The sequence below is a fragment of the Petromyzon marinus genome, chromosome 10 (assembly GCF_048934315.1).
Source record: "Petromyzon marinus isolate PM22_M1 ecotype Great Lakes invasive population chromosome 10, UKy_Petmar_22M1.pri1.0, whole genome shotgun sequence".
Taxonomy (NCBI): Eukaryota; Metazoa; Chordata; class Hyperoartia; order Petromyzontiformes; family Petromyzontidae; genus Petromyzon; species Petromyzon marinus.
The window spans coordinates 13,592,667-13,620,027 of record NC_133676.1 but is presented as its reverse complement, the minus strand read 5'-3'; the positions used below and the strand labels follow the sequence as shown (position 1 = coordinate 13,620,027).

The window sequence follows — 27,361 nt, the reverse complement described above, 5'->3', positions numbered from 1 at the left end:
TTGGTAGATATTTTAATGTGCTGCCCATTAATAAGCTAAAGGTCAATTTGTACATTACACACACTTAATTTAGATTAGATTAAGTTAAGTAAACATTAGCCTAAGGTTAGTTAGCTTTTGTTGGATTTTCACACTTTCCACTTTGCCTACATAATGGACTTGCATTATTCATTAAGCATACAACAAGTGATTGTGTGCTTGCTTTGCAACTTTAACAAGGGGTCTGAACTGTTATAAACATTTTGATACCCATCTATTGTTCCATGTGTATTTGAACCTTATCGCAGGACCCCAGGGTCCCATAAGCCCCCCGGCTCTCGCATAAACTGCGTTGCAACGTCATTTTATGTCTGTTGAAGGCGAACGACACGGCAAATCGATTCCTCTCGACGAGCTCTGCACGGTGCGCCAATCAAAGTTTAAAAGTTTTGTTTCTTCTGCACATTCGTCCTCGCTGCTGCTGCGCTTGGCCGACACGACATAACAGAACGATCCGCGCCAGGTGGGTCGCGGCGTTTATGTGCGCGGTGGGGACGGAGTCGCCAAAAATAAATTCATTAATTACGATTTTTACTTCCGTTTATCCGGGACCCCGGGGTCCCGCCATAAGGTTCATTTGTTGAGCCGTTATGAGTTGGGCATGTAGATGAACAGATAGAATAACTCCCCAGAAAATCACGCAATTTACCAAGCAACGGTGCAGCCCTAAACACAACACACAACTCAGTTCATTAAGGTAAAAAAAAATAAGTTACTAATTCACCTGCAAATAATTTAAATTCACAAATTACACTGAATTGACAAGTCTTCATAATCAGCTAACAAACTAGACGTTACAATCCGTTTGATAGTGTCACAATAAGAGAGTGCAGCATGTACTATACTGTAGTGCATATCTAAAAATACATGAGGGTTTGCTTACTAATGTGGAATTGCAACAACCGCTGATGTGATGGCGGTAGAAAAATGCATCCATCACTTGATAATAAAATAATAATTAAAGCTCTGCACACCACATCGCTTAAATGTACTGGTTGTTGGATGCTATACAAATGATAATATATTTTGTGTATATATATATCTCTGAGGGCTGGGAAAACAGCAGAAGCACCGTCAAACAGCTTGCAAATTTAGTATTGCATGATACATTAAATATGAACATTAAGATAGAATTAAAATAATTATTTTACCAGTGCTGTGGAATGTCTAAATATTGTGATTTTTTAAATGGTTAATGACTTCCTAATTGAGTAGATTGCAAATCTTTCAAGCACAAATGTTAGTACAGGTACAAAGCCCATAGTTGGCAGTTTAAAAATATTAAGAAAGAGAGCCTATGCATTGCTATGAATTATATAAAACGTTCCTTCAAAAATGGAACAACATGGATTGGATGCTTGTTGAAAGCATATTGAGCAAAGGGTTGTCAACTTGCACTCTGCATTGGGGTTTGAAATAGTGACTAAACTGACTGCTATGATTTGGTTGTGGTCTTAGTGATCTTATTATACGATCGTGCTAATTACACACAAAGTGCTTGCCACAAATGAACCACAATACCTTGCTCATCTCATATTCTTGGTTCTTTCGGTAAAGTCACGTAGAAGGGAAACGTGACTTTACCGAAAGAACCAAGAATATGAATCCCTGCAGACACGAAAACTTTAAATCAAAACTTGCTGATCTCGTCAATGAGCATAAACCATCACACGAACTTCAGTCATCCTTGCAGCGCCTTTTGGCGAATAATTAAACAAAGACGGCAAGTGCTTCGCACACTTTCAGAGACATTTCTGCAGTCATCTGGAACGCTCTTCCTTCTGATATTAATAAGCCACTGGAGCTATGCACTTTTAAATTTAAAACGCATTTTTTTAGAACTGCTTTTTGTGTTTAGTTTATGCTTCCCCCACACCTATTAGCACGGTTCGCTACGTACAGTGCACAAGATGTTCAGCATACATACATAATTACTTTCCCATATACCGTCTGTCTTGAAAATATTTTTCATCATTGTACTAGAAAGTGGTCTGAGCTCTCCTAGTGATTAATTTACCTATTTTAGGGTTACAAGAGGGCTTAGTGAAAAGCATAAGACAGAGGAAGATGTACTATGGCAGATAAAAGCGTTTTGCTGAATTTCAGAAGGTGTCTGGAAGTATGCAAGCACCTGTGGCCTAAGACAAGTAATAAGAGCAATCCTCTCTCACTCGAACATCAACAAAGTTACCCTGTAAAATTGTTGATCACAAATTTGTACTCTCAACCACGTTTTGCTTTAACCCATGCTTCACCGCGATTACGTCTCGGCGAGATACGATTTTTTGGCGGAGCACATCACAACAAATGTGTACCTTTCTTGGATTGGGGTTCCTCACAGCTCTCGGGGACACAAGGTCCCCAGGCAGTCCACGCTGACACAGGACACTCGGCGGGACACGGCAGGTCACAGAGGCGACCCACATCCAGACTCCGCTGTGCAGGACACACACTGCCATCCACGGGCTTGGGAGCTGTCAAAGTCATCAGCCCACACACGTGGCATTTTTGCAGGATTGTAAGTTGGGTCAATTTGGAAAGGCGGAGGGATTGGGAAATGGAATGAGCATAAGAAAAGGATGGTAAGGATATTATAGCGAAAGGAGATTAACTGAAAAGAGTGGGTGGGGGAAGGGATCAAGTGTGCAATGCATTCAGAAAATACTTAAGATTCCAAAAGTCATGCATACTATTTAAACGTTCCGATGACCTTGACTCAGTGTTTTTGTATTTACTTTTACTTGTTGTTACCATGCAAATTTGAATTTGTAATTAAGTTTTTTGAATTTCTTGCTCTGTCATTTAATTATATTTATTTTGAGTTTAAGCATGATGGGTATCTGTTAAATGAAATTAAAAGTTGAGGTAATTTCCATTGGCTATAACTGAATTATTATTACAGTCACATAGTACATAGTGGATTCATTAATTTAGTGAGAATATATAATTTGGAGTTGCTACTATTATTATTGCATGTCTACTATTTTTTATCCTGCAGAAACTGCATGAGAGCAGCCTTAAAACTGTGAAGTTTGACATTTTGTTCAACACTGTCACATGGGCACCTGCAGGTACTTTCACATCACACAGGAATAGTTGACACTCATGCCATTTCGTATATTGTATTTCACGCATTATGGTCTGACCCTTATGCAGACAGAACCAACCTGCCTTCATTAACATTCCATCCATCCACAGTGCCTCAGCCATGCGCCATTTGTCAGTTACGGTTCTGCACAAAGGGACTATTTTAATTGACATCTCATGTCGTATCGCTTGACTGAATGTCTTATTTCTTTTATTCTTATGGGGTTTTTTTTCCACCCACCCCTCAGTGTTTCCATTGAATCCTCTTTAAACTTTAAATTGGCTCACCTGAGATCTCCAGTGGGACAGACAGCAAGGGTACAATAGTAGGCCTCCATTTTTCATTTCCAGGCAGCTCTACACAAAATTCAGCAGTGATTTTGGTTTAACAGGGAAGGTGGATAGGATGGAACTAAACAAATATTTCCCTGTAAAATACTGATTCAGACACACACAAGAAACATTTGTCACAAAGATGTAGTCATTTGAGCACTGGAGAAAAATGCGATTTCGAGTATATACTGTCCTCTACATTATAAGTTTGTGATTCATGATAAAGGTTTTTTGGGTTAGATCGCGTAAGTATAAATGTTGTGTCGTAACCCTACACCACCCGACACAGCCAATTAGTAAGGGATTTTGTCAAGTAAACAAAACGCCACGTAGTTACTACTTCAGCCCACCGGTGTGTTGGAGAGTAAATCCACATTTACAATTTGAGTACAACGTTTCCCCGGTAATTACATCCGGCAACATCGGGCGATTTGCCAGAAAAGTGAAGCAATCTACCTGCTTCCGGTTTTTAAATAGAACAAGACGACGTCATCACCTGAACCCAATGAGGTGCAGAGATCAGAGGCGGATGGGGGGGGGGCTATTATAATTATATAATAGGTTAGTAATTAGTTAATTAGTATGTGTTTCCTCTATCAGGAATTAATACGCTTCCAGGCCGCACTAAGCCTGTAGTTGTCAGAGCGGTTAAAATGATTGGTATTTCTCTCAATTTCAATGGTTTCTCGAATTAGTCTTGGCCAGTCATAATTAGTTTTACACAAAACTTCAACGTTATAAAAATCTATTGAGTGTCCTTGTTGGCAAGCATGTTCTGCAACTGCGCACAGTTCTGTTTGAGAATAGTTAATATTTCTTTGGTGTTCTTTAAATCATACGCTGTGGCGAAAGCCTATGTTTTAAACTGAATAGGTTTGTGAGTTCGAGCTGCCATCTTGACCAAACATTATGTCTTATGTTCGTTATAGTATAATAATTTCGCAATGTCCGATGTATTCTCAATATGTTAAAATCTAACTTTGATTATTATAATATAGAAAATTCTTCATTTTATTCACCAATTTTGCCCTTAGTTTTTTTTTTACCTGTGCTTGTGAAATACTCAAATTGTACTATCAACCATGGGTATTAATGATTGTATATATAAAAAAATTGGGCATTACAAATAACAAGAACAAATCAGCTCCTATGTGGGTGATAAGTGGATGGGCACATTGCATGACTGCGAGAGATAGTGATATTTAGGGAGGCCTTAATCGAGTAGTGGATAGATCATGGCTGATGATGGTGATGATGAAACAACAATAACAACCCAGACCCCATCACATATGTCTATGAACAATGACAAAGGCGGCATAAAACGATACATTATTCACTTGTATACACTTGGAAACTTAGGTACATATCCTGACATGTACATAGAGGGAACTTGATTTACTCTATTGCTCTTTGTATCCATAGCCATCTCTGAATATTCTTGGAATTTTTTTTATATCAGAAATTAGATCGAAATGTTTATACCAGAGTGTGTGTGTATAAACCGATGTGCTAGTTAATAGGTGTTCACTCACAGCAATTGTACTATGCAAAGGGAATATTTTTGGATTTAGTTTTGAAACAGGATATGCTTGCATGGCTTTGTCCCATACTTTGTATGGATATTAGAATTCCATCTGATGTACAATATGTCAGGCCACAGTTTGGCATACAGACCCTCAGTAGTATCGACAAAGGGCATTTGAAAAGCAGAGTACATCAGGGGCTGATTTCAATTACAGTACAGTATATGTGAGATGCAGGACTTGAACAAGGTCAATATATAATGACTGTATGAATGGCAAATATTTGCAAAAGATGACAATTTTGCCATGGTCATATGCAGGAGTTGTATATTTTTTTTATCAACTACAATACTCACTGTAATGTATGTATATTGAAGTTCTTTCGCACCGTACGTAGCCAACCATGCTAATCGGAGGTGGATTGCATATGAATGCATACATATGTATGCACAGTCTTGTTGGATTTCTTAAGTGTACATTAATATGTATTATGTGGAAATATGCAGAGACACTTTATATGACTGGAAAGAAATGTCGAGTGATGTTAGATTTTTGCAGAAGCAAATGCATGCAAGGCCTGCATGTCTGCCTGTGCACTCTTTAACAGTCATCCCTTGTTGCTGACAGAGGTGAAGGGAAAATCAATATTGTCCATTCGACTCTTGCCACAAACTAGCTAAATGCCTTACATTTATCTTTTGCTTACTTGCATCAGAAAAAGTCGATGTTTTAAAGCACTGCTGGGCCATTGGGACTTAACCCAAGAGACCGGGAATATCCCTAGATAAATATTTTTCACATAGACAAATAACCTTTGACCAATAGCAGTTAAATTAAACTGGCCAAATCCAGCACATGTCAGTTTTAACCTTGTGCTGCTAATTTGGATATATGGCAGCAGTCAACCAGAAAGCTCATTCCTCACGTGCTAGAATAACTGGAGCATTTGAGTGATCTATTCCAATGTTATTTCGATATAGTTAGGGGAACATTGATCTTGAAGAGGCTCAACGGAGAATAGGTTACATGTGTGGCTATATATTATAGCCACTTTTTTTCATATCAGAATCAGCATCTATATTTAGACTGGAGGCATGCGATGAGCTATAAAGCTCTTTTTCACAGATGTCCTGTATGGGCGGGCCAGCAAGTTACAACAACAAACAATACAATACAAAATAACCAAGAGGAGCGAAAAATAAGAGAAAATGGTAAACAAGTCACTACATATAAATAACTAATGAATGCATTCATTAAATAATTGCAATTTTTCAAGATTGGGCAAGGCATCAGAAACAATGAGAAAGCATCGATTTAAAGCTTTCGTGACTGCAATGATTCATCTTCTTTGGTTCTTTCGGTAAAGTCACGTAGAATGAGAATAAAATAATAAATTGATAAAATAAAATAACACAATAATATTCTCACGACGTTTCGGCCACAACACAAGCGGCCTTCATCAGGTGAAGGGACGAGACTGTCTGGTAGGACAGCGCTGTCCTACCAGACAGTCTCGTCCCTTCACCTGATGAAGGCCACTTGTGTTGTGGCCGAAACGTCGTGAGAATATTATTGTGTTATTTTATTTTATCAATTTATTATTTTATTCTCATTCTACGTGACTTTACCGAAAGAACCAAAGAAAATGAGAAAGCAGTCCAAAAACCACACCAAGAAAACACACAAGTTGTCCCTCAATAAATGGCACATTAACATGAAAAAAATATGGCTGTGAAAAGTGATTTTTTATATATATAATGTAACCATGTTGTAAAAAAACCATGAATATGTATAACTAGAATGATTATACCAGTCAAGATTTCAGCACACCAAAGCCTTGTTTTGCATAATGTGATGAAGTATATTGGACAAAATGCTTATTATTCCCTCAAAAAATGTTTTCAAGATCTTAAATTGAGTACCAACTATATTCGTCATCAAAATTACCTTCTAAATTCTTGATACAGGTTACAAGCTGAGCTTATTACACTCACGTATCAGTGCATAAATAAGTTAAAGTGTGTGACTGAAAACTTTAGATAAGGTATTCACATTCCAGATGTTGCCAGTTAGCTGTGGAAAATCGACATTCTGCCTCAGCAGATAGGGTATCTCATTTTAATATGCGCATACTGGGGTAACTGTTAGATGAGTGTGGCTGCTAGGTTAATGACTGCACGATTCAATCATGCACCTTAATGCAAAGCTATTTATCCAAATGAATACCGTACAGATTCTATTCTGAGCAGGCTGCCCCTCAGGGTGTTTCCGGCAGCTCCTACATTACCTCCACGTTCTCGCAAGCTCTTCAGGTAGGAGAATATGTTCTCATCGTCGAGGATGCAATAAAGGTCCCGCGTCTGAATGCCCCCACCGCACCACGCAGTCTGGTTCCCACGCCGGCGGTCCTGCTGGCTCAGCAGGGCGTCCACTCGGCATTCGGCCCACTCGGCGCCCCTCCAACGATACCTGCGCCATCACACGAAGCAGAGCAATGACGTGCGGGGCGGGGGGTGGGGGGCACGAGGCCGAGGAGATCGGCATATCAGTTTGCAATGGTGTGCATTGGTCCTTGGTCCAGTCACTGTAACCAGTATAGCTGAAATTTGCCCTGTGCCCGAAACATTTGCAAAGCGCACATTTGGTGCCACATGATGTAATTTGCTCATTCCCGTCCAGCCACTATACGGAGGCTATTGGATTAATGAACTTCCGTGAGCTACTTGTTGGTAGTCATTATTACATACCATCTGTTGCTGATGTTTCCATGTCACTCCTTCCTGTTTTAGTGCCCCCCCCCCCCACTGCTTCAAATCCACCAGTGCACTTTTTTCTCAAATATCCTCTGCCTCTGTTACCTTCCATTGACGTCGCCCTGGCTTTTGCTCTCTTCCTGTTCTGTGCGATTCTCTACCTGAAATGAAAAATTTTGATACTCCTACTGATGCTCCTGCTGTTGTGGAGTGACTCATGCAGCCAGCTATGGCTACAGGGTTTGGTGGTACATGTTGTTTATGTCGTTTATTGTGACAATTTCGGTCACAGTTCCTATGATCACTGTTACATTGCTTTTATGGCTTTATTTTCGTGATTTCGAAAACGTTTTTTGGTTTGGCCATGTTTGTTTGTTGTAGTACGGAATTAGACAGATGGCTTTAATCTAAGTTGTCTTGTGGTTGTTGTTGTTGCTGTTTGACTTGCATCCCACTGGGAATTTTGCACACAGCGTTGGTGTACGGTGCTTTTTCTGAAAGATTTTTGTTATTTTTCCCTGGATTTTTCTGTTTGCGCATAGTCACTTTAAAATGTTTTCTTGTTCATGTTTTTGTTTTTTGTTTGTTGCAGTTGTACCTGATTCAAGAGCCGAATGGCTCACAGGGCTGTACCAAATAAATGAAACTGAAAAAAAAATGAAAACTGAAAACCTAAAATGATTATGAACCCTGACATTGTTGAAGTGGACTCAGCCGATCGTTCCTCTATTCGTCAAAAGCAGTAGTCCTATGGAGATATGGGCCCCCAACACAAAGATGTGGAATTTCCCCTACAGGCTTCAGAGCCCTTATTGGAGGTGAGCACCACTCCGTTTGAGCATGAGGACACTTTGAATTTCCATGTTTACTGCTGCCGATTTGGTGTAGTGCGCTCAAAACTGTGTAATAACTATTTTATTCTACGTTTTGTGTACATTGTTGATTTGTTTGTTTGTTTAATTTAATTCCATCTCATGAATTCCACTGGTTGAGTGCAGTTTATTTAAGTACTGTATATCTATGGTACTGTATATTTGCTCAGGCATCTGATTAATGCAATAGAAATTTTGCACCAATGTTTAAAAAAATATTATTCATGCACAGAATTATTACACCAGTGCATTTGACAATACACTGTTATTAAACTGTCCCACTGATGGCTTTTGAACACTTGCGTCAATGTCATAGATATATAGCATTTATTAAAACTGGTATTTTAGGGAAAAAAAATTCAAGACTGTATAGTTTTGAGAGTATTATATATTGGTCATCTCTTTTGTCCCATCCAACATGATCAATTATATATATCTACATATATATTGTACATACTTTATTTTGATCTATTTTATTGTAAGTCCTGCGCAATAGATCAAGTGCTGGCAGACCTAATTATTGGAAACACATAATTTATATATCAAATAATCTTAAAGCACTCTAGAGTTTAGAGTCTCTCAGACTGTTGTAGACTGGTGGAGTTAAAGCCAAAACACATTTAGTGAAGGTCTTTGTAGCCTTATCAGTTTTTATATATATAACAATACTGTATCATTGCAAATGTAATTCATACACTCAGCAACAGCAGTAAATCGACTTTGTAATTTTTTGGTGCCAAGAAAAATCGCATGGGAAATGCGTGGGGAGAATGCATTGAATTACTTTCCTCCAACCATATCGGATTCACAATAACATAATGACATACCATATTGTTCCTCAGCCAAAATGTGATGTGTTCATCTCTACAGTACAGTGAACACTATCACAGGATAATACTTTTGGCTCAGTGCAAATGTTCCACAACGGCCTGCAGAAATGTAAATCCGCCAAAATTAAATGTGTGACCTTTCATTTTGTCAGTGTTTATGCCAATGTGCCTGACAACAGTTTATTTTTCTCTTTTTTCCCCTTTTCATGGACATTGTAGCAGAAATATATTTTCAAAAACATTAATTTGATATCCTTACATTTTATTTGAGTAGATAAAATGTGGAATTTATCCAATGCAAAATTTTTTCATAAAATTATTTATGTATACGTGATCAATAGTAAAACATCTAAATCTGCTAACCAGATAGTATTGTTACATTAGAGGTTTAGTATGAAAAAAGAGGCTTCAAAATAGGCCTTACATTAGATGATTGATGTAATTTTCAATATCCTGTTTTCAAAAATGTAATCTCTACACTGCTCTGGCAGGGATATAGGACTAATGGTCTTAGTTTAAGTGCTGCCCTGCTTCCCGTGCTTATCCACGATCTTCCCACTGCGTTCGCTTTGTTACTTCATTCCCATTCAGCTTTGTATGTGGCGAGAGGGATCCATACACGCACACTCGCCCACAACACGTGTCACCTCTGCCCACCCCACCAGACGTACCCTCAATCAACCAACACGCATACATTGCCCACTACACGTGCCACCTCTGCCCAGCCCACCAGACGTACCTTAAATCAATCAACACGCACACTCGCCCACTACACGTGCCACCTCTGCCCAGCCCACCAGACGTACCTTAAATCAATCAACACGCACACTCGCCCACTACACGTGCCACCTCTGCCCACCCCACCAGACGTACCTTAAATCAATCAACACGCACACTCGCCCACTACACGTGCCACCTCTGCCTGCCCCACCAGACGTACCCTCACTCAATCAACACGCACACTCGCCGAATACCACAACACCCACAAGTCACCCAACCTCCATAACGCACACCTTCTTGGGTGCCTCCCCCACAGCACTCCTCAAAGCATCACCCCATCCACTGTGTCTCTTCTACTTATAACTTACCACCCCCTGTATGCAAGACCCTAACTCTCTTATTGGTGTTACTCCGTGACACATTACCTCCACCTCGTGTTCCCTCACCCAACCCCATCTGACCGTACGCTGTACCATTACCCTGGGGAGTTTTTTTTTCCAATAAAATAATTCTGGTGAAAAAAAACACATATCTTTAAATAAGATGTCAAATTGCATCATTAATCATCCAGAATGGTGCCGTGAGCGAGATAACATAAATACGTGTTAAATAAATAGCCAAGCCTATTTACACAATATAGCTACTATAATCAACATATATACAAATTTTTGTTAATTAACTGAAGCACTCTTTTTCCATCACCAAACATAAATGACAATATACTCTTACGACATTTGAGTTCGAAGATCCTTATTCCTAAGACTTGTTTTTTGTTATTTGTTATATGCTAGATTAATTTAATCTATTAATGGAATTAACATGCACTTTGAAATTATTAAAGCTATTTTAAAATATGATTGAAAATCACTTGTTTAAATTCAAGATACTGTTTTAAAAAGCTTCTCTGCGCTACTGTTAATGTCATTAAATACAATGCACCCATCATAGAAAATCGTATATTATTATGTTTACGAGTCTATGCAGTCCAAAATTTGTAATTCAGCTTTATTATACATTAAATCCCAGTTAAGCAAACGTAAAGTGAAAATAAGTAACATATATAATCTTCAACACAAATCTGGCCATGCATTTTTTTATAAATCCATTTTAGATGACAAAAAAACCTGTTTTCCGTGATACTGCTGAGGTAGATTTGAAATGTTGTTACTTTGTGTGTAGAATACAAATTCTTTCTGTAATTGTATGCGCACACAGTGGCTCAAATCATTTTACCAAGAAGTCCCTGCTGGCCATTTAATAACTGGCTGCAGCCTTGTGTGAATAGTGTTCTTCCCAACCAATTTCATGGGTGGTAAATGGAGGTGTTAGTTAGCCTTGAAACAGCAGTTTGGCTACTGGCACCACGAAACACAACCACTTCGCTTTTATTTAACAAATCACAGGAAAAATATTGGGAAAATAACGATGATCAGTGTTATTAAATGTTGTGAATTGTAAAAAAAAAAGGCAAAGTAACTTTGGTCAGAAATGAGCATTCATCAGTGTTAATTTCTGTTGGTTGTCATTAAACAGTAATACAAATTCAAGATTCTATGGCATAGACCAGTCACGCCAAAGGACAGTCAATGTTCCCCTCCCACAAATGAGGTTTAACTTATTGACTCCAGAGTGACGATGCCACCGGAATTCGAGCTGAATTAGAAATCCTGATTGCCTGCTCGTAACACAAACTTTCTGCCACAGTTGTTGCCTGGCGAAATCGAATTAATCCATGAATTAAAACAAATGTGCAACATGTACCGTGGACAAGGTGGCAGCTCCCGATCACTGGCGCTGCAGGGCGCATCCTCCTCCAGTGGCGGGCAGTCCCGCCCGCCCCCCAGGGCCACCTGCACCATGGGCCGTGAGCGAGATCGGAAGCCGGCCCCACCCACGGCGCCAGGCTCCTCCGAGCGGCACGAGCGAGAGCAAGGGCCCCACGCTGACCACTCGCCCACCTCGCAGGCCCGCGACAGCACGCACGGCTCCAGGGACTCGGGCTGCCCGCCAGGGTCCCCACAAAACCTGGCAACCACCGATGAGCAGGAAGGGGGGCAATTGGGTGAAAAGAGAGAGAGAGAGGGGGGGAAAGAAACAACAGAAAAACAATCAACACTACTCCCCTTTCCATTAAGCAAATGTTCGCTGGGTTAAATTAGAGAAATTAAAAGTAATTGCTTGGTAGTTACTTGTACATGGCTCCAAGGATTTATTCTGAAATAATTATATTCTACTTTATTTAAGTCTGTGGTTATTGTATACTGTGTAACAATGCCTTCTCACAAAATGTTAAATATAAGGCTTGTGTTTACATAATTCTTTCTCACAAATGGTAATATTTATACGAAGATAAAACTATGCATTTATTAGAAAATGGCTGATTTCTAATTCAAGAATTTAACTCCACAGCCATTCAATTGTACTCTTAACAATAATCCCAATCACCTCCTCCTTTGATGCGAGACTTTCATTTCTAAAAAAACAATCTTCTCTAGCACACATACCCCCAAAACAGACCTTAATATCTAAAATCAATCTAATTAAATCTTTTTTTTTTCATTTAAACTTGAACAATCTGTTTTGCTATGCTGTGCAATTGTAAATTATCTGTCTAAGCAATCGTTGGTGACCATACCCTTAAACCCAGTTGGGGTTTTAAATTATTAATAAACCCACGCACATATTTATCCTACACGTGGGACAATTTATGTCAGTAAAACGTCACGTTTAATTATTCCCAAGAGTGATACTTGAGAGAAGGAAAACGATGCAGTAGAAATAACTCCTGACAGAAGCTTAACAATTTAACCCACAATGTTCAAATGCAGTTATGCCACACAACTGTATTGAATGCAGTGTCCTACTTTATTTTATCAGAAAGAGTTATAATCTGTAGCAAAATTCACACCATATTAGTTATATTCGTAAAAGTTTTGCCTGGCACCATTATTACTTTAACACGCTGCCCAAAAGGGAATTGAATATGAGCACCACTTTAATATTAAAATAATGCAGTTCGGAAAATCGTTAAATGTCAACTATTCTCTATGGGTACACAAATGAGCACCTTAACCATAGTGTAGGGAGTTTGGTGTGGGATTAGTTACCATCTATAAAATGGACAAAACATAAGTTTATACCCATAACAAATGTAAGACCACGTAACATCTTTGATGTCGTAATTATCACAACAAGACGCATTTTAGATGACATTTAAATGTATCAATCATAAATGTAATTAATACAGTTATAAATATACCAGTCGAGCGCAGTGGTTAGTGTGGTGAACGTTGAACTGTTGCGATTCAAGTTTGATTCCTGGCCATGGCTAACAATCAGTGGGGAGTGATGTCTTTGACCCCCACTTCACCAACCTACAATGACCATTGTGGTGAGGAATCGTCAAAAGCCTCCCAATCAACATGGAGAAGCGTTCATCTCACTATGTACTGATAACGGAGCTGTGCATTATTTCATTTATTGATAAATGTACGAATAAGTAATATTATGGAACTATAAAACTCACAAACCACCATGGTTAAATGATGCTGACGAAATAACATCAAAGTGTATGTGCAAGATAAAAAAAGCAAAACTGCATTCTTAAACAAAGGCTAATTTATCATGTTGCTGTTTTTCTATATTATTCAATATTAAGTTGATGCTATTGAATTAAGATAACAGAATAAGTGTGAGGTGTATGAGGACAAAAACAGCTTTTTTTCACCTATGAGATCATGAACAAAGTGGATAAACTCAGAAATGGACTGGCGTGAGACTGAAGTATACTCCAGACACAAATGCACAAGCCGTGTGAACATTTGAGGTCATACATAATGGACGTTTAGTGTCCTTTGTCAGATAACAGCTTGAGAGGGATTCACAGTTACAAGAAAACATAAATGTTATTCCTGTATGTGCTTTTCACAAGGACATGACAACTCTTGCCATTTTGTTACTCTGTCAATATATCACAAAATTGGGCAGGATAAACAAAGGATCTGAAATATAGCATGATATACAATAATTTGGTACCTTCAAACCTACATTTGAACTTAAACCTCAAGGGCGAAATGTTGTTCAAATTGTTCATGCACATGCTAAATTTATGTGTGCGATGATTAAGCTCGCAGGGCATTATGGTCTCATAAAAGTGACACAGGAAAGCTCTCCGAGCAGTTATGAGCATCATTTATCTGCAAACCACACCCAAGACCATTAACCTGAAGAATCATCCAAGTGGCAGGTAAAGGGGAAGGGAAATCCATTTAGCTACTTTTTACATTCCATAGCCACAAAATTAACACAAAAATGAGCTCACTGGCAATGGCAGGGGAGAATATGTATATCTGGCAAAGATGTATTTATATACTGTATGTTGAACTTCTTTCACACCGTACGTAGCCAACCGTGCTATTTGGAGGTGCGGGGAAGGATAACTAACTAAACACAAAAATATGTAATAATAGGGTTTTTCCCCTTTTTTCTGGCAACAAAACTGAAACCTTCTTACAAGGATTAATGGCTGCATTAACCACAATACTTGCAGTCAAAATGCAAACAAACAAAAAAATACTATGATAATATATGCATTGTCCTTAAAACTGATTGGTCCACACCAAGGGACGGCTTTCTTTTGAGCCTCGTCATCTGGTCGAGCAACAATTGGGTCGAGGCTCAAAAGAAAGCCGTCCCTTGGTGTGGACCAATCAGTTTTAAGGACAATGCATATATTATCATAGTATTTTTTTGTTTGTTTGCATTTTGACTGCAGGTATTGTGGTTAATGCAGCCATGAATCCTCGTAAAAAGGTTTCAATTTTGTTGCCAGAAAAAAGGGGAAAAACCCTGTTATTACATTTTGGTACTGGCAAAGGAGGTCTAATGATGACAAAAAATGTGTTTGAACGAAATGAGTTTTCAATCCATATTTAAAAGTGGCTTCCTAATATCGGAAGGAACAGCATTCCAGACGGCCACAGAAGCGCATCTCAAAGCGTGCAATGCAGTGGCCTTTAACCACAGTGTATGGCATCTCATGTTTGAACATCACGCACACTGAAGGGACACAACACTGGCATTTGTAAAGCGTTTCTCAATGTTTCATCTTCTTTGGTTCTTTCGGTAAAGTCACGTAGAATGAGAATAAAATAATAAATTGATAAAATAAAATAACACAATAATATTCTCACGACGTTTCGGCCACAACACAAGCGGCCTTCATCAGGTGAAGGGGGCGAGACTGTCTGGTAGGACAGCGCTGGAGTGAGAGAGCCACGTTCAGATCACGGCTTTTAAGCTGTGTGAGAGGAACAAAGAGCCTTAGAGTCGCGGCATCTCTTCAGAAAGGTGAGAGACTCGATTAGTTGAGCCTTCTTATCCCGAAGTCTGTTGAATGATCTTAAGGATGTGTGGAATCCCTCGTGTCTCAATGAATAGCAAGAGTTATTTATTTTATGCCCTGAAATTCAACATTTGTCATTAAAACACTAAAGCCAGATTTTCGTCCTAAACAAACAGTTTGACTGTCAATACACTTCAAAAAGAAAAAAAAGATGTTTTCCATATGATAATTATCATATGGCAACTACTCTAACTTCATTTCCTAAACTCTGAGCATATAAATACAAGGGGGGAATTAATCAAACATCTTTAGCAAGAACTATTTACAAAAAACGAGCCATATGTTTAGTGCTGTTTAAAATATTTCAAAAAGAAAAACTTAAACTTATTAAGCTGAAAAGGTTCACAGTTGATGCCAGTCATAAATAAACACTCCAGCTGCTCTGAATTATAACATCTACTTTAGCAGGACGCATGATGGCATTCACATCCAATTTGCATCTGTGTATCTTAGATGCGCAGCTCAAATATATAAAAGAAATATAATGTACGTTTCAAAAACGAAATACTTTACACGGTGAAACCAGAGTTAATATGTAAAGTGGAAAAATGCTCTTGCACATCAGAACCATTTTTATGACTTTCATTCTGTTAAAAGTTGTAATCTTGACATTTGGTTTTATTTGAGTGCTTCAGTTTGGCTCGAGGCAAAATGCCTTCCCGTTGAGTTTGAAAATGAAAAAGATGTTGTTTATAATGCACAGCCAGCAATCGATAGTGTGTACTGAAATAAAAAGTGGACTTGCTACTTTTTTGCACAATTTCTGTAATGCATACTGTCTATGCCCAAAAGCACACTACATACTGATTTGAGTTCCACGAGCATAAAGGTTCCGCTCGCATAAATGTACTTTCTTTAAGATGAACAGATGTATAACAAAGGCGCCTTCGTTTAAATGCACTTATGTCATATGAAATGCCTAGCTTAAATAGTTATTGATGCTTTTGTAAATTGATGAGTAAAATATATGAACACCATACAACAAGCAAAACGTTTTGCAATTATTTATAACGTAAAGATATAACACCCAATGTACGAAATATTTGTGGAATTCATAAAATCGATTGCATTGAATTAATGTGTGAGTGCATGGCTTGATTTCCCATTCTGATTAAGTGGAGACCCGTTCTGCAAAACATCTCACAGCCAAACAGCAGCCATGGAAGTTCCAAGAGAAAATGGGGCTGTGTTAGCCCCAACCACTGGCAGATCCAACCATACAAAGCATAGTTGCAGCATTGATCGCCCTACCCCCAAACCCCCTTCTATTTGTTTTCGCCACCATATCACCTGCTAACTGCGCACTAGTGGGGGGGTTCTGGCTGCCCAGGATGAGCATTGGTGAAATGGGTGCATTTTGCGCATATATATTGCAAAATGCATAATGGGGCTGCTTTAATACGAAAATAGTCCGCAGAATTGCCTCATTTTAACCCATGTCAATGGAAACTCGCAGCCTATATTTCATGAGAGATGTGTTAAATGAAACAAGGGAAGAGTGAGGATTGTACAGTATTAACAATGTACATGCATCCAGCTTGATGAAACCAAATGCTATTTGTATATATGAACTCTCAATATTAATGTCACTCTAAAAAAATGTACAAAAAATTAACAAAAAGCAACAATTCATCATCTCAAAATTGGTCTTCCTGAGACTTTGTTTGAAAAATGTAACTAAAACAATTTGAAAAAACATTCACTCAAAGGCCACATGTGTTTTCAATTCTAATTCCTTCATTTAATCACGTTATAATTGCCTTGGATTACAGCTATCAGAGAAGGGTCTTCATCATAACATAGCAGCACGACTATTGTAAGTGGTATTACCACTGAAATGTGTCAACATCTGTGAGGCAATTACTGTTATGAATCTATTAGAAACATACGAAAACGTGTCGTATTTGTGCAAAAGACTGTCTGGCACAGTTTACACATATATAAAAAAAACTATAAATATCTCCCATTAAACTGGTGTTACAATGCTCGAGACACACATCACGTGTTAATGTCATCAGAATCCGAATTAGTATTTATCCTGGGGAAATCCTATGAGCGATGAAGCTCTTTTTCACAGACGTCCAGTATGAGTGAGTCAGATTGTTAAAACAACAAACACTACAAAACACGGTCGGAGTGAAATGGTCGTGGAGACTCTGTTATAGAATGCTGAGATATACAGCGCTGTATTCGTTGTTTAGGCAGGACACATTCTTCGAAGGGATTATGGTTGCTGGTCAAGACCAACAACGAATTAACAGCCGAAGGAGGAAATGCTACAGAGGGAATGTCCACCTCAGAGACAGTAGATTAATTCTTGTGTGATGAGACCAAGAGAGATGTTGACGGCTTGGAGATGCCTTCATCTAGCAGCAGATTGATCATGGCTGACAATTACGATCTTGAAATCTAGGAGTTTGTACACCAGTCCAAACAATCACATTAGAATATTCATGCTTACACACGAGCACTGAATTGTAAACCTAATACTGTTATTTTGATATGGAATCTGATTGACTCAGGAAAACCAAGCCATCACTGAGACTTGCATGTGACAGGCTGTTTAAGTGCCCCCCATCAAGAGCAATATATATGTTGATGAATTGAAACGCTATGGAACGATTGATCTACACATACTGACGGCTGGTGGTTTCACAGTATATATGTTTTGGTTGGGCATGGAAGCTCAGACAAGGTAAGAAAGTATTTATAAACATTGATTTGTGTAAATAATACAGTACTGCACTGTACACTCAGCACTCTTGGCCTGTTTTCTAACACGTTAAAGCGTTAAGAATGGAATGTACTCAATTCTAACCCATGAAGGCCTAACCTCACGTTAGGCCTTCATCGGTTCGAATCGAAGGCCCCAGGCCCTCCGCATGTGCCTCGGGTTGACGAGGGCCCGCATGCCCCTGACATCGTTTAAAGTTTATTAACTGAGAAAGTGCCCGCGCGGCACGTTCCTGCTTGCTGTATTAACTTAAAATCACAACCTAATCACTTCCCAGCGTGCAGGTAGGCTAGGGCCAGCTTCGGCAGCAGCAAACTCGCGTGTAATCTCTCGCACTTGGTTTACCAGGGGCAAGCACTTTTGTTTGGTTAAGAGCAACTTTTTGGTAGATTGCGCTCTATCTGGTGTAAAAATGTTCGTTAATCTTCTTTGGTTCTTTCGGGAAAGTCACGTAGAATGAGAATAAAATAATAAATTGATAAAATAAAATAACGCAATAATATTATCACAAGAGAGAATATTATTGTGTTATTTTATTTTCTCACAAGAGAGAATATTATTGTGTTATTTTATTTTATCAATTTATTATTTTATTCTCATTCTACGTGACTTTACCGAAAGAACCAAAGAAGATTAATCCTTGCAGTCACGAAAGCTTTAAATCGAAATGTTCGTTAATGTGCAGTTTTAAAACTTTAAGTGTGTTGGTGAGAATTGTTAACATTTTTTCCCAATGTATTTTTCCACTAGAGGGACCAGCCCCCACCGGGTCCCAAAGGACAAGCCGCTACATTGAAAGGTTCAGCAACTTTAAAGTTACGATTTTTCACATTTATTTTGTACGTCTATTTCTGGCATACCGTATTTCAGGTGCTATCAAAAAAAGCAACTGTTGGTTGGCATAGTTTTTCAAGATGTGCAACGGCAATCATTAATGCAGCCTTAAAGACCATCCGCTTGGCACATAAGTCACATACCTGTCAACCCCTTATAAGTGCCTACCTTATTACAGACCAATTCATACCGTGTTGGTCATCCCCGTGCCCTTATAAATCTCAACGTTCATCCTACAAAGTCCCATCACAAGCGAGAAACACAAACAAATATACACAAACTTGTTTTTGCCCATTTTGTAAAGGCTGTACGCCGTAAAGGCTGTACGCCGTATGGGCCTGACAACTGAATTTCCCTGTGTAAAAATACGGGTAAACTGTATGGGTTGACAAGTATGCATAGAAAAGTGGTTGATGCAAGCACCACAATTAGGCTCATTTTCTGCTGATGGTTACACTCAACACCAGGTATTCATTTAAAGGCAAGTTCATCGTGCCGCATGCAGACCACATCACCAGCATGGCTCAATTTTCTCACACAAAAAACCCTCCAAGCTGTTTGGCAGGACAAATGACGAATGGATTTAAGGGTGGAAATAAATAAATAAATATATGGACGTGACTGGTGTTTTTAAAACAGGTGCTCTCAGAATAATTTTGCAGAAGTATAGCATGTTTAAATTGATCACATGTTTTTTTTGTGTAATTATATTTCATGATGTAACAGCTATTCCAGATCCTAAAGTTGTTAATTGCAGAGTTAATTTATACCAGGCACGTTTATGGCAAAAGCAAAACAAGTCTATATATTTTTCAGCTGCAGAGTACATGGATTGCATCTCATCTCTGTGAGCTATAGGACTGCATTAAAATCTGCATTCGACCTTACAACCAAGGGTAGGTAATGATAGTTTAATTCGCTGTTGAAAAAAAATTTCTACGTGGTTAATAATACTTATCTTTGGACATGTGTGTGAATCAAAATAGCTGCTCATTAAATTACTATTTTTTCCATGCTGAATTTTATTTTCGTACACAGCATTGGTTGTACATATGTTGGACTTCTTTCGCACTGTATATAGCCAACTACACGAAGCAGAGATGCGGGGCTAATGGGTTGGTTGTAACACCATAATTGCAAACCTAATACATATGGGTTGTAAGAAAGCCTACACATAACAATCAAGATCTCAACAAACTCCTCAGACGATCAGAGCTTATTTTTTCAAGCAAATAATATATACTCGAGGGACACGAACGCAAAAGCAAGATACGTGCAAGGTAGTGATGGCTACGCTGATGTATAACGAGAGCATAACGGTTGTCTGTCAATGTAGTGAGTGTGGTGTAGAGAAAAATGTCAGGGATTATAGACATTTCCAATTGAGCTTGTGACAACATCGCAATGCATGCTATTGGTACATGGGAAACATTAAATCTGGAAAACAGAAATCAACAATCCTGATAGCATTTATACACTCTGTTCTATGCAATCATTCCATTCACATTTAAGAATATTCCAGGTATGGAACTTTTTTTCCAGGGCATAAATTGGACTGCCTTGTAGTATAATATGAGCGAGACTACTTACCCTTTATGTAAGAATTTCAATAAATAGAATTCACGCAAAATGTCTACAAAATGTCCCTTTTTATATGCCACTGTTTTCCTGGAATTGATTGAGTGCATATATCAAGAACAAATGAAGATTTCTTACAACAACTTGTTATTTTTTCCACATTTTTATCTTGCAAGCCATCACCAGTCAAAAAAAAATATGTCAAGTATCAAAGTTCTGACAAGCTCAGACTATTTAAATAGTATCTCATTTTGTACAATTATGAAGTACAGTGCAGGTTTTACACATTCAAGAGATCTGCATTTAAAGAGATGAAATTGTGTAAATAAATAAATGTAACTATAAATGTAATATACTGAACAGCCTTTAGATATTTTCTAATGCACATACACTCACACACAGACTACTTTTTCTTAATCTTCTTAAAAATGAATGTATGCTTTCCCGAACAACAGAAGCCACTGCAGCTGCCTAATGATGCTGTCAACTGGAGTGTGAGGATGCAAGTCATCAGAGCAGTGTAGCACGCTCACATGCAGACTGCAAGGGTGTGTGTACTTCACCCAACAACACCGTGTGCTGCGAGCCTTACCTCCAAACCCAGCAGGTGTCCTCACCCAACCCCACGTTAAATGTCCCACATCTAATGTTACTGCCAGGGACAGAATTAATGGATTCGCTATCAAATAACACATGGCTGAGTTTAATCATGCTGCTGGAAGAGAGGCACAGAGAAAAAGCAAGCAAAATAACAAGCACATTGGTCATGTATGTATTCTGTATTTTAGGGGAAACCATGATCTAAAAAAACTGCTCAGGAGATAGGAAACCCTTGCAATACTTTTGCAGAATACCATAATTGGCCATATTTAAATAAGAAAAAAAACTTTTTTAACCGTGTATATCAGCTCTTTTAATGTATGATAAGTAAATACTTCATGAATAACATACATTTGGTGAACTAGTATATTGGTTGCATTTGAATTCCATCGTTACATCACGATGTAAAATATTGATAGAAGACATGCATTCATATATAGTGAATAATCACATGTTCTTAAAGGAAAAATATATATATATATATCAATTGAGACTGGAATATCTCCACAGTTGTCATGAAATTTAAATGTAATATTTACAAGAAAAAAATATATTAAACCAAGTAATGTCACATCAATATGCTAATAAATGAACCGTGGCAGAGTCAGTAGAATCAAGGTTGAATAATAATCCTGTGGTTTGCCCCTGAGAAACCTTGGTCAGTTACACACCTTCACATGCAATGGCTAATGAAGAGGAAATTTACACAGTTACTGAACAATAGGTGCTATCTATGTATGGGTTATTTAATTGATTTAATCTCAATCTGGAGAAAAGTGTGAAGGTATCTTCTCACGTAATAAAATAAAAGTTTAATAGCTTTGTTTTGCTGAGATGTGATTCACAGGATCAACTTTTATAAATATTGAATAATACTGTATTGCAAAAAATGGAAATCCAAAGGCATCAGTCAGTTTGATACTTGTTCACCAAATTATGAAAAAGGCATTAAAGGGCACTAATTAGCTTGCTGTCAGTGCCATTGGTGATTTGATTCAAATGCAATGCCAGTAAAAAAAAACATGAAAGTAAAGGTAGTTTTTATGCAACAAAAAATATAATAACTTTCATATGCCCTCACAGTAGATGGAGAGCTCAATCTTTAAACTGGCTTTCATTTCAGGCAACACGTCTGCATGAATTAATCGTTGCTTTTCAAGCCATACATTTTTTTTATTGTACAAATCAGCATTGGCTGAAGGAAACTAGACATTCGCAAGCTCGTTTATATTACAAGCTCGATTATATTCCACATTGCTTGACCAGCCTGGCGGTCTGGTCAAGCAATGCCTTCCCCCTCTTGCCTAGAGAATGGTGGTGGTGGGGGTGGGGGCATGCCCGGGAATTTCTCACATGTTTTGGATCGTTCGTCACTGTTGCCATGCTTCGCGCCATGGTTTAGCTGCAGATCTGGGTCAGTTCTTATTCTGCCCTTACATCCATATGGTCACGGAAGAGCGCCTTCATCGGCATACTGTTGTTGATGTTGGGTATCGAGCCAAACCCTGGACCAGGGATCCTCAACTTTGGATTGGTCAACACACGCTCGATTAGTCAACAGGACAGCGCTGATCCACGATCTGATCAACGATTGTGGGCTCGCCATTGGCCATTACCAAAACATGGGTATATGACGGCTCACCAGACGTATAAAGTATGAGGTTGCACCTAACGGATACGCTATTGTACATCAGCATCGTTCGAAAGGAAACCTGGAAATGGCAGCCCGCATGGTGGAGGGATCGTACCGATTCACCAGATAAGTCCTGAGCGACTCATCAACAATCACGTGATTCGAGCTGCTGCTTGTGAAAATGACGAACAGCATGCGGGGTGGGGGGGGGCCTTACGATTGCCATCGTCTATCGACTACCACCTTCACCGCTGTCGGAATTCTTGTCCAAGCTTTCAGTTCTGCTAGACTGTGGGTCACGTGGCTCCCTACATCATCTGCAGTGACCTGAACCTGTCCCGGACTGACTGGTTATTGCAGAAAAGTCAACAGTGATATCGCCGAAATTATCGACAGTCACAGTTTGACCCAGCACGTCAGCGGCGCAACAATTTCGCTCGGGAAATATGTTGGATCACTTCCGCCGGTGCCGTAATTGTGAACGACGTTATCGAAGACGTGGGTATTCCATATCACAGTCTCGTGACGTGCAAAGTGGAATTATCGATTATTAGCCCACCCGTCACACAGATATCATATAGAGACTGGAAATGACTGAACCATGACGCTTTCCGTCAGAAGATTCGGTCATCATCGGCATATCTAAATCCTACATTGACGGTCGATTAATCTTGGCTTGGATCGACAAACCTGCACGTGGGCAAATAATGAGTGTTTCGTTTTATAGCTTACCATATTCGTCTGAAGTGTCAGTGTGGGACAAGGTAATTTACTTAGTAATAACACACAAAAGAGAACAAAACCTAATTTAATTTAAGTCTCAGAGCGTGGCAACCCTTGGTAACAGCAAGAGACAACATCCCCACTGTGTGTTTAAAGTGCTGGCAAATTATACCCATGGAGCTGATCTGGAAAGTAATCCAGTTCAGTGGATAGTATAGCCAACTTTATCAATGCAACCCCACATTTCATCACCAAAACAAATGTATTTTTTTTATATAATTTGAAGTTGCATGTAATATTTTAGTCTGAAAAAAGCATGTCTCGTTCATCGATCGAGGAAACACAAAAGTACAGATTGGTTTGAGTGCTTTTCTTTGTACAATTCTGCCTGTAATGGTGTGGATAAATACTTCACAAACCGCCTGACTTCTAAACATGTTCCTTTGAGTAACTTTTGTTATACAACATAACCCATATATTAAAATGTATTTTGGTAACAAATACAACGTCAATAGTTAAATAATCGAATACAAATATTAAAAACTGTAAAAAACATAAGCCAGAAGTATTTGGGGTCGTGACACCACCGTATTCACATTATTTTCAGCCCTATCATTTTACAATAATTGGGAAAACACATTGCTATTAGAGGCACCTTGACCAAAAAATAACTATCGATGGGACCCTTTTTGCCAGTACAGTATGATGATGATGATGAAAAAAGAAAAAGCTTTACCCATTTTGGCAGATGGCTATTTTGTGTTTGAACATCATTAAACCTGTATTATTGATACTGGCAAAAAGGGTCCCATAGATATAACTGCTTAAACTGAACTATTAATAATAATAGGGGTTTTACCCTTTTTTCTGGCAACAAAACTGAAACCTTTTTACAAGGATTCATGTCTGCATTAACCACAATACTTGCAGTCAAAATGCAAACAAAAAACATACTCTGATAATATATGAATTGTCCTTGAAACTGATTGGTCCACACCAAGGGACGGCTTTCTTTTGAGCCTCGACCCAATTGGTGCTCGACCAGAGGACGCCAAAAGGCGTACAGCTCAAAGGCAATGCACTATCAAAGTAATGAGGGCTCGGGGTGAGCATCTACCTGTATTTTTGGGCAAAGCCTGAAAAATAATTGGTGTATCTTCAATGTCCCTTTATATAAATTACATATATAAAATATTGATGATATATTTAAAGTCTAATCCCATGGCATTCATGGTAGATCAGATCAAATGTCATTATGCCTGGCTTTTATTGACAAGGAAAAGGCACTTGATTCAGTGGAAACTGTCATCCAAACTCTTACACACCAAGGACTTCATAAAAAATATATACAAATTATGAAATAATTTATTTCCATAAAGATGTTTTCTTCTTTCCCCCCCAATTTTTTTGCAATATTGTGCTTTCGGACGGAACACATCGATGCAAGAAATGATTGCATGTGGATGATACTGGTGACAGAATGGCAGCCAAAGTAATGAATGCACCCAAGAGGATGACCACTGCGGAGGTGGACAAACAAGATTAGCTCATGCGCGAGTGAAATGGATTGTGGCATCATAGAACAGTGAAGGATAGCAATGGTGCGGGGAAGCCTTCATGCAGCAGTGCATAGAGCAATGATTATGGCGACTATTATATAATAGATAACACTTGCTAGTTACATGTATTTTTTTGACATTTATATTGCATTCCTTCCAAAATGTTGTGCAAGAAAATCAAAACCATAAAAAAAATCCGTATCATTTTTTTACAGCGTTTTACTATAACACGCAAACCACGTACAGTACAAAGTTTAGATGTGAAGTTCAGATGCAATGCATAATTTAATGTTTCAATAAAGGGTTTTCAGTGGGTTGACCAATAAAGCAGCGTGCAAACAATCATTCAACTGCGCACCCAGAGCACACGAGTCTCCATCATAGCCCAACAATGATATGCCACCAGCAATGTAGCTTCTCTCTCTTGACCCCAAGGGTGAGCGTGCAATAACACCAGAAGCCAGTGCTTTCATTTGGTACAACATAAACCTAAAGCCAGTGTGTCTGGTACAGAACATATTTTATATACGTTATTTTCAACTCAATGATTCATTATTTTTAAGTTAAATTGTTTCCCGTGACTGGGTTATAGTTCAGTTAGTAAAGCAGTAAACCGTGATTCTGGACATCGTGAGTTAAAATCCATGATTCAACTGAGCCCATCATGATGTTTACAATAAGAGGATTGAACTTCAACAGATAGCTTAAGATCTCCAATTATATTATTGCACATGGCAATATTTTTAGGAGCTAAAATAACAATGTCGAGTTCTGTTAGCCACGAGAAGGCTTGAGGAGAGAGTTTATGTAGTTTTGATATTGCTCCAAGCACAGACAACAGTGGTTTACTGTGCAGTTCATAGTTTGGGTTGCATGACCACAATCACACTGTCGCTTGTCTTTAGTTTTCAACTTATCAAGTAGATGTGTGCATCCACCTGTTCATGTCTTGATGCAATTGATGTTTACACCAGTGTTTGCGAGGAATGTAAACACAGGAGGTGTGATTCATGGGTCTTAAATAAGTTATTTATTATGGACGTCTGAATAGTGCCATTTTGTTTGCGAGTGTCCTTTCGGATTTGGGTGAGACTCTAGGATGGTGACAGCACAATCCCAGAAGGGGGATCAGGACTTAAGTCCACAGTGTGGTACTTCTGTTGATGTGCAAGATGTACTTGTTCCAGCTGCCGCGCTCTCTCCGGCCCCTCCCCCCAACCTTATTTCCTATTTACGGCTTCTGTTCATCCCTCCGGCCCCCCTCTCTTTCTCTCTCCTTGCTTCTCTGTCCATCTTTCCTCCCTCCTTACCTCTTGGTGGGCCTGTATATGTATTTCTACTGACCGTGTACCTCGTATTTTTTTCACTCTGTCTATGCTGGTATGTGCAATCCAGAGGTTGAACACGAAATTTAACACTCTTCTGAAATTCGTGGTCCGCTAGGAAGTGTCTAACTGTGTTGTTGGCCTGACTGGTTGTGCTTCACATAATGTTTCTTAGGTTTGTTGAATTCTCGTCTCTCATCTTCTTGTTGTATTTACCTCCATGATTTGTTCTTGACACCTGATGAAGATCGCTTGTGTTGTGATCGAAACGTCGTGATTGTTTTGTTTTTATATGGTTTTATTGTATTTCTACATACGTGACTTTACTGAAAAAAACAATGAGTACATTATTGAGGTCTTGGTTGATGGGTAGGTTATCATTAGCAATAAAACGTGTAAACCCCCTTGCTGTTTGCATGTCTCTGCTGATATTTGCTGGCAGAATGGTTATGATAAGCATAACCAGGTGCCAGAGGAGCCACTAGGCTTTATGGCTGGGGTGAGTGAAGTTCAAACCTTACAATGATGTACTCTTTGGTTCTTTCGGCAAAGTCACGTAGAAAAAAGTGAAATTAAATAATAGAATACGAAGTTTCGATTGCAACACAAGCAACCATCATTAGGTACAAATGAATGAGAAAAAAATAATAGTAAACTTGGAATTACAACCGAGAAGATGGGTACAAACTTGGCAATCATTGGAAGGACGTTATCAACCAGTTTAAGTCATAACTGCTGTGATGTTCCCATCCTACCACCTTCTGATGTTAGTTGTTATTTTCGGCTCTCCAATTTTACATTAACAGGTTAAATT

General features: G+C 38.8%; 1 protein-coding gene across 3 annotated transcripts in view; it reads right to left on the bottom strand.

The window, feature by feature from the left end:
* THSD7A (thrombospondin type 1 domain containing 7A) overlaps positions 1–27,361 on the bottom strand; it is a 368,787-nt gene that overhangs the window by 149,355 nt on the left and 192,071 nt on the right. For all 3 annotated transcript variants that reach the window (XM_032951145.2, XM_032951144.2, XM_076066194.1), the window contains exons 5-8: positions 11,919–12,182; positions 7,270–7,451; positions 3,415–3,483; positions 2,355–2,513 (exon numbers count right to left, since the gene is read on the bottom strand). In XM_032951145.2, the coding sequence (XP_032807036.2) occupies positions 2,355–2,513; positions 3,415–3,483; positions 7,270–7,451; positions 11,919–12,182 (674 nt within the window). The remainder of the gene's footprint in view (positions 1–2,354; positions 2,514–3,414; positions 3,484–7,269; positions 7,452–11,918; positions 12,183–27,361) is intronic.